This window comes from Nycticebus coucang, chromosome 6 (assembly GCF_027406575.1).
Source record: "Nycticebus coucang isolate mNycCou1 chromosome 6, mNycCou1.pri, whole genome shotgun sequence".
Classification (NCBI taxonomy): domain Eukaryota; kingdom Metazoa; phylum Chordata; class Mammalia; order Primates; family Lorisidae; genus Nycticebus; species Nycticebus coucang.
In genome coordinates, this window is record NC_069785.1 from 112267381 (window position 1) to 112279443 (window position 12063).

The 12063-nt window shown below is 38.6% G+C and overlaps 1 protein-coding gene and 1 pseudogene across 2 annotated transcripts in view; both read right to left on the reverse strand.

Moving 5' to 3' along the window:
* The window catches only part of LOC128587660 (protein NPAT), a 64064-nt gene that overhangs the window by 29559 nt on the left and 22442 nt on the right, over positions 1-12063 (reverse strand). For both annotated transcript variants that reach the window (XM_053594048.1, XM_053594047.1), the window contains exons 3-9: positions 11469-11529; positions 8768-8840; positions 6271-6311; positions 5291-5515; positions 4280-4361; positions 1595-1682; positions 16-107 (exon numbers count right to left, since the gene is read on the reverse strand). In XM_053594048.1, the coding sequence (XP_053450023.1) occupies positions 16-107; positions 1595-1682; positions 4280-4361; positions 5291-5515; positions 6271-6311; positions 8768-8840; positions 11469-11529 (662 nt within the window). The remainder of the gene's footprint in view (positions 1-15; positions 108-1594; positions 1683-4279; positions 4362-5290; positions 5516-6270; positions 6312-8767; positions 8841-11468; positions 11530-12063) is intronic.
* Positions 153-1033, reverse strand: LOC128587664 (40S ribosomal protein S3a-like; annotated as a pseudogene).

The window sequence follows — 12063 nt, forward strand, 5'->3', positions numbered from 1 at the left end:
CCATATATAGCTTACCTAGTCAAAAATTTATTAATGTTTTCTGCTAGCTTTTCTTGAAGAGATTTGTTGCTTAATATTTTTTCACGTGCATTTTCAATAACCATTTGCTGGAAAAGAAAGTCAATATTAGTAGAAAGACAGGTTCTTTTCAAATAAATAACATGATAGTCTCACCTATCAATAAAAGCTCATTTTTTTTTCACAAATAGGATTATTTGTCATTATTAAAAGCCTGAATTTTAGACAGATTCTTGGACTGGTGGTTCATATCCATCAGCTCCATCAGCTCGTTCAACTTTAGCACTTGTCTCGTCCCCAGAAGCTTTTCCAGAACTACGACCTTCACCATGAAGCTCCATGAGTTTTCCCAATTCAAACTTGGGTTTCTTCAGCATTTTTACTTTTCTAACGAAGACATCATGGAGAGGATAAATAGATTGGCATGCTTTTTTAATGTCTTTTCCAATGCTATCTGGAATCAATTTTTGACAGCTTCTTTCAAATCATTCATCTGCACCTCTCTGTCATGATTTCCATCATTTGTTTCTGGATTTGGCGAACCTGTTGGTGCTGGGCATAAGAGGTCTTCTATATTTGATTGTTGCATTTTTTAGTAAAACCAACACAGAACAGACAAAGCAAATAACCATTGATAGTGTTAACATCAACATGAGCTTCAATCACAGTCTGCCATTTTTTAACCATAGAACACATTTTGTCACAGGTAAGATCCATGCCATGGAAGTTAGTCAGGCAGTTTTTGCCCTGAACAGTAATCAGCTTGAATTTTCTAAATGCAACTTCATCATCTGCAGATCAGCAAGACTCACTTCAAACACACGACCTTTGAGGCCATCAGATGCAATTTTGGTTCCTTGAGTCCTGGTGACCAGTGTTTTCCCAATATTTCTTATATTGAACATAGCAGGTGCCTTCACATCATGCCAATCTTCCTTAGAAAATGGGTCAACCACTTCTTCGTGGCTCCCTTTTTGCCGCCTTTCATAAGGCGCTTGTTCTTGCTGAGCGCCATGGTGGTGCTCACCGAGCCAAAAAGAAAGCTAGATAGCTTTAATAAACCTGAGTAGAAATAAACTTATAAGTTGTGGTGGCTCACTCCATATTAACACCTGAACATAACAACTTTCACGATTTACATGTGTTTTCACAGATCTTTCACCACTGAGCCTCCCAAGTAGCTGGGACTACAGGTGCCCGCCACAACACCCGGCTATTTTTTCGTTGCAGTTGTCATTGTTGTTTAGCTGGCCCAGGCTGGGTTTGAACCTGCCAGCCTCGGTATATGTGGCCAGAACTGTAACCACTGTGCTATGGGCGCCAAGCCATACCACCTTTTCTTCACTGCTTACAGAACAGTTTAACACTCTTTAGCTTGTCATTTAAGATTTTTTCTCAACCCAGTAAAATATCCTATTATATTAAATAATCCAACAATAATAACAACAACATATTTACAGTTTTCTAAAATTACTACTGTTTCTTATTTGGGACACATATACCTACATCTGTGTATATATCAGTATTTTAAAATTCAGGAATATTTCAAGTTGCAAAGTTTGGGAAGGTCACTTACTTTTTCTACTGCAAATGCGTTTGGATCCTGGAAATTCCGTATTGTTGAATGAGGGCCAGACGAAGTGGTACTTTTCCTTTGTGATTCACTGAAATACATTTTAAAAGCTTGTCTTTTAAATACTATGTCTAACAGACTCAAAAATAACTACATAAACAAATATAACTTCAAGATCATCGTGACAGAACAAATACAACTGTCTCACCATATCCACAAGGCAATTGGTTCCACGACCACTGCACATACTAAAATCTGCAAATAATCGAGTACCACAGTCTGCCACAGGGAACCTGTATATAAAGACTGGTCCTCTGTATATGTAGGTTTCACATGCTGTGAATACTGTATTTTCAATCTGTGTTTGCTTGAAAAAAATTAAAGTATAAATGGATTCACGCAGTTCAAGGGCCAGTTGTATTTGTGGGAGGAACAAAGGGCAGTGAAGTAGAAAAAGCATTAGTAGGCCTGGATTAGGAAGAAATGAAATTTGAGCAATAGTTTCATCATTGACTATGTGGTCTGAAGCAAGGTAAGCTCAGCCATTCTCACCCATTCTACACGTATAATAGGATGAGATCAGCTTTTCTATTTGGGTTTATGGAAGAATGGAGAAATAGAGTATGTGCATATAAAGACTTCATAAAACAAGATTCTTGTAAATAAATGTCTATATTCATTCATTTTTAGTGTCATAATTTCACTCTGGTGTCCAAGCTGGAGTGCTGTGATAAGATCATAGTTCACCACAGCCTTGAACACCGGGGCCGAAACATCCTCCTCCCTCAGCCTCCCTAGTAGCTGGGACTATAGGTGTGTGTAACCATGCTTGGCTAATTTTTAAATTTTATTGTATAGATATAATCTTGCTTTGTTGTCCAGGCTCTGGGCCTCAAGCGAGCCACCTGCCTCAGCCTCTCAAAGTGCTAGGATTATAGGTGCAAGCCCCCACGCCTGGCTTTTTGTAATGTTATATATTGATATTGGTGTTCCATTGCTTTTAGGTAAGCAATAGAGGTCGTAATAAAGGAGGCTGAGGTCTTCCTTGAAGGGGAGTCAAGCAAGTGTCAAAACTCTAATTAAAATACTCATAACTAGGCAGATCAGACACAAGAAAAAACAATTTGAAACTATTCTCTCTTTACTGAAATATCCTTCAAAGATTCATAGACAGAAACATTTTTCCTCAAAGACTGTACATGAGGGAGGGGGGAGGAGGATGGAGGGAGGGCGATGGAGGGAGGGCGATTGTTGGGATTACACCTGCGGTGCATCTTACAAGGGTATATGTGAAACTTAGTAAATGTAGAATGTAAATGTCTTAACACAATAACCAAGAAAATGCCAGTAAGGCCATGTTAACCAGTGTGATGAAAATGTGTCAAACGGTCTATAAAACCAGTGTATGGTGCCCCATGATCGCATTAATGTACACAGCTATGATTTAATTAAAAAAAAAAAAAACACAAAAAAGAAAAGAAAAAAGAAAGACTGTACATGAAATGACTTTTATTTTATTTATTTATTTTGGAGACAGAGTCTCACTGGTGTTGAATGCCACGGTGCCATAGCTCACAGCAACCTCAAACTCTTGGGCTTATACAATTCTCTTGCCTCAGCCTCCTGACTAGCTAGGACTATGGGTACCTGTCACAATGCCTAGTTATTTATTTTTTTTGGAGATGAGGTCTTACTCTTGATCAGGCTGGTCTCAAACTGCTGAGCTCAGGCAATCCACCCACCTCGGCCTCCCAGAGAGCTAGAATTACAGGCACGAGTCACCATGCCTGGCCTGAAATGACTCCTTTATAACTTTTTCATTATTATTATTATTATTATTTTGAGACAGGGTTTTGCTCCATCACCCAGGCTGAAGTGAACAATCATAGTCACTGCAGCCTCAAACTCCTGGGCTTTCAGCAATCGTGAGTCTGGGATTATACACTCAAGCTAGCACACCAGGCTGTACCTGAAAAGATTCTATCAACTGATTTAGAAATTTAAATGTGCATTTGTGGACCATAAAACAAAATGGCATTATTTACATTTATTTAAAAATATGGTATTTCCAAAAACTTTGAGATAACATCATTTGTAAGATATATCATTTTATATGTGAAATATATACTATAGAAAAGCCACTTTTTACATTTTATTTTTTATTTTTTGAGACGGAGTCTCAAGCTGTTGCCCTGGGTAGAGTGCTGTAGCGTCACAGCTCACAGCAACCTCAAACTCTTAGGTTCAAGTGATTCTCTTGCTTCAACCTCCCAAGTAGCTGGGACTACAGGTGCCTGCCACAACACCCAGATATTTTTTGTTGTTGTTGTAATTTTCACTGATGTTTTAGTTGGCCTACGCAGGGTTCAAACCCACCAGCCTCAGTGTATGTGGCCAGCACCCTACCCACTGAGCTATGGGTGTCTCCATTTTCTACATTTTATACCGTAGAAAAACCATTATTTCCTATGAAACATTGATGTGCCATTAATTGAAGGATGCAACCCAATTTTAGGGAAGTTAGAATGTCAAAAAAAGATACCATACTTTGGAATGGTTCCAATAGAAGATTAGAATTTAATCCAGTCTTGCTACTTCATTCACAATGTAAGTATCCTGGTGTAATTATTAAAAACAAAACAAAACCAAATACAGTTATTGGTAACATCCCTTTTCAAAAGCTTTTACCTTTTGCGTCTACCAGGAGACATTAAACTGGCTTGAGCTTTCTTTTCCTGAGGACCAGGAATGACATTTAAAGCCTCTCCAGCTGTATTTCAAGAAAACAAAACAGTAAGCCAAGGAAATTGAATACTTTTCTAAACTTGTAATGGGGTAAGAAACATTTTATGATGATTATTATTTTAAATTAAATTCAGTTAACATTTGCTTACTATTAAACGTGCAAGGATGGTAGAAAATTATAATTAATAAAATATAGTCCCCCAGGCCATAAGGTTTTACTATATAAAGTATATTCTCAACAAAAAAATAACATGGGAGAATGGAAAAAGTGAAGTATTAAATGTTCTGGGTAAGGAAAGGATTTAAAGAAAAGATGGAAAAATAAAGAGATTTTAATGCACGGCAATGACTTTCAGCTGCACAGAAGAAAAAGAAGTCTGGAGTGGCAAACAAGAGAGTTGACCTCTGAATTCTAATTCCGACTCTGTTATTAACTAGCTTCTTGTCCCTTACCATCATGCGTTTTTAATAGTTTCAAGTATACAAAAAAAAGGTGTACCACACAATCTCTAAGTTTATTCTGAGCGCTAAAATTCAGCCAGGAGTACATAAGATTTGTAGCATGTAAAGAAGAAAGTGATATGAAAAGACATTTCTCATTCCAGGAAGAGAGACTGATAGGAACAAAGGTAAGGAAGTGACAAAATACAATGTACATTCTACTTAAAATCAAATACAAGAAGGCCTGTTCTATTAATGGCAAAAACTGAGAATAAGAAGGAGAGAGCTCAAGGTTGGATTTCAGTTGGAATGGAAATATGAAGAATCCTAGATTAAAATGATGCACAATTATAAACACTTATTTTGTGGCAAATATACTTAAAGTCTATTCCACTACTAGCTTCTCTCATCTTTTTGGTCCTAATTTTGTACTATGAGTATAAAGACATTAGTATATCATCTCATTCATACAATTTTATTAATAAAGTTTAAGAGAACAAAATTTAAACTTACTGGTTACAGAATCTTGTGACTGTGAATGGTTGACCACTACAAAATATGACCTCAATGGATTTGAAATCTGGCCAGTTGGTCGAGTAACTTGTGTACCTGTCAAAGGAGAAGTGGTAAACTGTCCTGAAAGACAAGGTAAAGTCATCAACTCTGCACTGGCCGGAGCTGCTTGAGATGCAAGCCTTCTTTGCCGTTTGATTTCTGCAATTCCACTTCTTGTCCGGGCTGAAATATATAAGCATTTAAAAAATGAGTTCAATGTCAGAGTAGTTCAGCAATTTTAAGCAGTCAATATAATGCATACTAAAAAAATCTTAAATCTCTAAGTTTAAAAATTGCCTCTTAAAAACAACTAAATTTATGTGACAATTTCATAAAAAATGAAAATGAATGCACTCAAGTCTTATAAATCCAAGAATACATTTGTCGTGCAAAAATTTATATTGATAATCCCCCAACCATAATCAAGAAACTTAAACTTATGGAATGAGAATTAAAAGATTGTAGTATACGAGAGCCAAAGAGAGAGGAAGTATTTAAAAATATCTACTTTTATGAGAAACGAAACCACTATTTCATAATGTAATTGTACTTAGAAAAACAAAACATATACCTAGCACACATTTTTTTTTTAAGACAGAGTCTCGCACAGTCACCCTGGGTAGAGTGCTGTGGTGTCATAGCTCACAGCAACCTTAAACTTTTGGGCTCAAGTGATCCTCTTTCTCAGCTTCCTGAGTAGCTGAAACTACAGGCACCCATCACAGTGCCCAGCTAGTTTTTCTATTTTTAGTAGAGACAGGGTCTCACTCTTGCTCAGGCTGGTCTGGAACTCCTGAGCTCAAGCAATCCACCTGCTTCAGCCTCCCAAAGTGCCGAGATTATAGCTGGCTCACACATATATTATCAACTAAAATGATTATTAGTTTAAATTTGAAGTAATTTTGAACCTTATTAATAGTTTAAAGCTGAATACCAACCTCTCTGATTGGCAGCAAACCTTGGGGAACTTTGCATGCTCCTAACGAATAAAACAAAGGAGTTATTCATTAAGAAATTTTTGTAGTTCATGTACACTATGATTTAATTATAGTCAGATCTGAAGTAAATTATGATTTAAAAGGCAAAAGATCTCTCTGAGACAAGAAAAGACAAACTTCTTTTTGTAAACAACTCTGATCTGCTTTAGGAGAAAAATAGTAGTAGGTAAACACATATAATGTTTTCTTTTTGAGAAAAGATTTCACTGTCTCCCAGGCTGGGGTGCAATGACATCATCATAGCTCACTGTAACCTCCAACACTGGGGCTCAAGTGATCCTCCCACCTCAGCCTCCCAAGGAACTGGGAGTACAAGTGTGGACCACTATACTCTGCTTATTTTTCCATTTTTTTTGTAGAGATGGAATATTGCTGTTACCAGACTGGTCTCGAACTCTAGGGCTCAAGTGATCCTCCTACTTCATCCCCTCAAAGTGCTGGGATTACAGGCATGAGCTATTGTGCCTGGTCCACACATAATTTAAATTACGATGTTTCTATCCAATGCAATATGCATTAGAATGTCTTGACATTAGATGTTAAAGGACATGCTTTTATCAGCTTTATGACTGTGAAATTCTTTTATCTAACCTCCAAAAAAGAAGCAAAACAAATATATAGAACCCCCAGTGAAAGTTAACTCTTTTACTCCGAATCGCATCAAGTACAAATCACATGTACTTGGTAGTCACAGACACTGTACCAACTGCCCTAAAAAATGTGTCAAATAAGTTTCCACCAACAAGAGCCACAAAATTTACTGAATTGAATGAAGCACTTTTAATAACACACACACCAACCTTGGAAAAAACATAGTGACTAAGAATATTATTATGCAATACCTTGCCAATAAAATATCAAAGTATTTTAAAGTATTTATAAATATTTACTAAATTGTGAATGTCTTTGATGATTTTTAATAAAGGCAAGAAAAAGAAGTGTCCGCAAAGGAAAATAAAAAGATAAAGACCATCAAATAAGATGTGGTCCAAGGTTGGGAGTGTTGGTTCATGTCTGTAATTGCAGCACTTTGGAAGATTAAGGTGAGAGGATCGCTTGAGGCCAGTTCAAGACCAGCCTGGGCAACATAGTGAGTCTCCTGTCCTTTAAAAAAAATTAGCTGTGCATCGTGGTGTGCACCTGTAGCCCCAGCTACTTGGAAGGCTGAGGTGGGAGGATTAGTTAAATCCAAGAGTTCAAGGTTACAGTGAGCTATGACAGCACCACTGCATTCTGGCCCAGGCACCAGAAGAGTTCCTGTCTTTAAGGGAAAAAAAAAAGTGGTAGAATGCATTTACAATCATTTCAGCAGTTTTTTTTTTTTGTAGAGACAGAGTCTCACTTTATAGCCCTCAGTACAGTGCCGTGGCATCACACAGCTCACAGCAACCTCCAACTCCTGGGCTTCAGTGATTCTCTTGCCTCAGCCTCCCGAGTAGCTGGGACTACAGGCGCCTGCCACAACGCCCGGCTATTTTTTGGTTGCAGTTCAGCTGGGGCAGGGTTTGAACCCACCACCCTCGGTATATGGGGCCGGCGCCTTAATGACTGAGCCACAGGCGCCGCCCCGTTTCAGCAGTTTAAGCAGCAGAAGAAAATGAAGCTCCTGCTGGTTATGTTGGGTATTCACATTGGGAGAAAGGGTAAGAGACTATGATTTTCTTTCTTTCTTTTTTTTTTTGAGACAGAGTCTCACCATGTTTGAGTCTACCCATGTTGCCCTGGGTAGAGGACTGTGGCATTACAACTCACAGCAACCTCAATCTCCTGGGCTTGAGCGATTCTCTTGCCTCAGCCTCCCGAGTAACTGGGACCACAGGCACCTGCCACAACCCCCAGCCATTTTTTTGTTGCAGTTGTCGTCTGCTGTTCAGCTGGCCCAGGCTGGGTTCAAACCCGCCACCCTCGGTGAATATGGCTGGCGCCACAACCACTGTACTAAGGGCGCCGAGCCAGAGGCTATGGTTTTCATGACAGACCCATAGTCACATAAAAGATTTTATAAAACTGATACCAAAAGATTATAGAAGTAGCATTATTTTCCAAGCTTGTTTCTTCACAAGGGAAGAATCAATCGGGCTCAGGTTCAATACATAAATTCCCTGAACATATAACGAAAAGGTAGTTGCCAAAGGGAGTTTACACTGGCCTGGGATTAGAAGATTTATAATCTAGCCCTATATATCTGCCTCTAAATTCCTATGGAAACTTAGGAATGTCACTAAACCTCTACACATACCAATTTCCTTATCTGTAAACATGTTGTTAAAAGTATCCTATTTATTTCAAAGTATTCCAACCAAAGACAAAGATCAATAACTTCTAGAATAATTTCAAAAGTAGATGAGTATAGTACACGGCATATGTCTTAAGAAGATTCACATCCAAATGTGTTTGCGTTCCAAAGTCATTATGCACTTTCTAATAAGCTTATTACCTGATTTGAGAAAGTGTATGGTCTAACTTCTTCCACAGAGATGACATTATCGCTGGGACATCATTTGATGTTTCTAAATCACACAAGGAAAAGGTTCTTAATAAACACAGTTGAAGAAAATTCATCATTCATTTTCAACAAAGACACAGAAAATCACAGAAAAAATTTGTCTTTCAATTGTTGAGAACTGAGAAATAAACCTATTTTGCAAAATGGCTTGCAAAGCTATGATGAGGCTGCTATTTTTTTTCTTAAGCCATTGGTTATCAGATACAACATGAGAGAATGGACATCTGTAAAATCTCTGAAGCTATTTTCAGGCCAATAATTTTTTATCTCTTTTGTATTAAAAATGGGACAAACTGTTTTTTTTTTTTTGATTTTTACTCTTCTGATATGATATTTTAAAGTGAAACAATTTGCTTCATACCTATAATAATTATCAGAAAGGTTATGCTCCTTCTGAGAGTGAAAATTTAATCTTCAAGTTCCTCATATTTAAAACTGGGTTAAACAATCAATACCTCTCACTGGTCTATTCTAAAGACTAAATAACATGAAACATATGAAAGCATTTAACACAATGTTTTGACATAAGACAGAATTTAAGAAATATTAAGTCTTTTTCTTTTATGTTACCTTTTATGCTAATTATTTTATTAAAAAGTTTTTTCCTGGGCGGCGCCTGAGGGCGCTGGCCCCATATGCCGAGGGTGGCGGGTTCAAACCCGGCCCCGGCCAAACTGCAACAACAAAAAAAAAATAGCCGGGTGTTGTGGCAGGCGCCTGTAGTCCCAGCTACTCGGGAGGCTGAGGCAAGAGAATCGCCTAAGCCCAGGAGTTGGAGGTTGCTGTGAGCTATGTGATGCCACGGCACTCTACCAAGGGCGATAAAGTGAGACTCTGTCTCTACAAAAAAAAAAAAAAAGATTTTTTCTTTTCTTTTTTTTTTTTTTTTACAGTTTTTGGCCAGGGCTGGGTTTGAACCCGCCACCTCTAGCATGTGGGACCAGTGTCCTACTCCTTTGAGCCACAGGCGCCACCCTAAAAAAATGTTTTCTTTTTGAGCTAAGAGTTTCACTCTGTTGCCCCAGGCTAGAGTGCCACGGCAACCACCTTGCTCACAGCAATCCCAATCTCTTGGGTTCAAGTGACCCTCCTGCCTTAGCTCCTGAGTAGCTGGGATTACAGACTTCCACTGTAACATTCAGCTACACTTTTTATTTCTTGTCTCAGAGATGGGGTCTTGCTCTTTCTCAGTTTGGTCTTGAACTCCTGAGCTGAAAGGATCCTCCTGCCTTGGTTTCCCAGAGTGCTAGATTATAGGGGTAAAGCACTGTGCCCACTGTGTTAATGATACGGAAAAAAATCAATATAATGGAGATTAAAATAATTACAACTTTCCCCCTAAGACATAATTTAGGCAAGTATTATTTTATATTCTGGTAACTATAAGCCGGGATTTTTATGACTAGCTCTTGTGTTCAGACTTAGACTACACAGACGTTAAAGCATCACACACAGCAATGACTGTTTATCAGTGCAGATAACTCAGAGTTAAGAGTTGTATTTTACATCTTTTTACTTTTTTTTTTTTGAGACAGAGTTTCACTTTGTTGCCCTCAGTAGAGTGCTGTGGCATCACAGCGCACAGCAACCTCCAGCTCTTGGGCGTAGGCGATTCTCTTGCCTCAGCCTCCCGAGTAGTTGGGACTACAGGCGCCTGCCACAACGCCCGGCTATTTTTTGTTACAGTTTGGCCGGGGCCGGCTTCAAACCCACCACCCTTGGCATATGCGGATGGTGCCCAACTCACTGAGCCACAGGTGCAGTCCTATTTTATATCTTTTTGAAAGATCATTGTTTGGTTATATCTGCTAACATGAAGATTTTTGCAATTAACACATCACTCAAAATAAACACAAATTAATTTTTCTTTTTTTGAAGACAGTCTCACTATGTCACTCTGGGTAGAGTACCATGGCGTCACAGCTCACAACAACCTCAAACTCTTGGGCTTAAGTGATTCTCTTGCCTCAGTCTCCCAACTAGTTGGGATTACAGGCACCTGACACAATGCCTGGCTCTTTATTTTTGTTGTAGTTGTCATTACTGTTTGGCAGGCCTGGGCCGGGTTCAAACCCGCCAGCCCCAGTGTATGTGGCCAGTGCCCTAGCTGCTGAGCTACAGGTACCACCCACAAATTAGATGTTTTCCAGTAAAATTTATCACATCAGAACTGGGAAATTTTTCTCAAGGCCTTTATGAGATATTAATATCATGTATTCTTTAATTTGTGACATGGACAAAGTATCAAGAAATTAAAAAAAAATTTCTGATCAAAACAAGTAGATAAATGCTATATGAAATTATTAGGAAAAGACTCGGTGCCTGTGGCTCAAGCAGCTAAGGCACCAGCCACATACACCTGAGCTGGCGGGTTCAAATCCAACCAGGACCCGCCAAACAACGATGGCTGCAACCAAAAAATAGCCAGGCATTGTGGTGGGCGCCTGTAGTCCCAGCTACCTGGGAGGCGGAGGCAGGACAATCACTTGAGCCCAGGAGTTGGAGGTTGCTGTCAGTTGTGATGCCACAGCACTCTACCCAGGGCGACAGTTTGAGGCTCTGTCTCAAAAAAAAAAAAAAAAAGAAGAAGAAATTATCAGGAAAAAAAAAATCTCTCAACTTGAATTCTTACCTTTTGTTTTCATAGCTACATATTCATTCAAAATTGTTGTCAAGTTTTTTCCAAATAAGGACTGAAAGAAGAAAAAAAAATCAAGCATTATCAAAATCATATTATACTACCAATAATCCCCACTAGGAAACACTCCACCATTCAAAAGGTAAGAAAAGATCTGATTGAGGAATGGATAAAGGTCTGCTAGGAATGGGTAAAGCAGCAAGTTATCAGAAATGAAAATAATCACTCAAATTAGGGATTGTCTCAAAGCTTCTACGGGTGAAGAATCTTGCCAGTTTGAATAGCATATTATGACTACTTTTTTTTTTTTTTAAATACAAGACGGATGAGCAAAAAAGCAGTTTCAAGCTGGGAGGTAGGGATCCAGTCATAAAACTGTTAAAAAAAAAAAAGACCTACTCTTAATCTGCCATGACTAGCCTGAAGTCATATGAACCTCCCAAAGAACAAAGTAAAAAAAATAGAATGTGTTAGATATCCTTCTCAAGGACAGGTATGTTCCTGTCTTCACTTCCATCATCTCATCCATGCCCCTTACTCCCAACCCATTCCCACCACTATAGCACAAGAGCAAGTGTCAAGTTTGAGG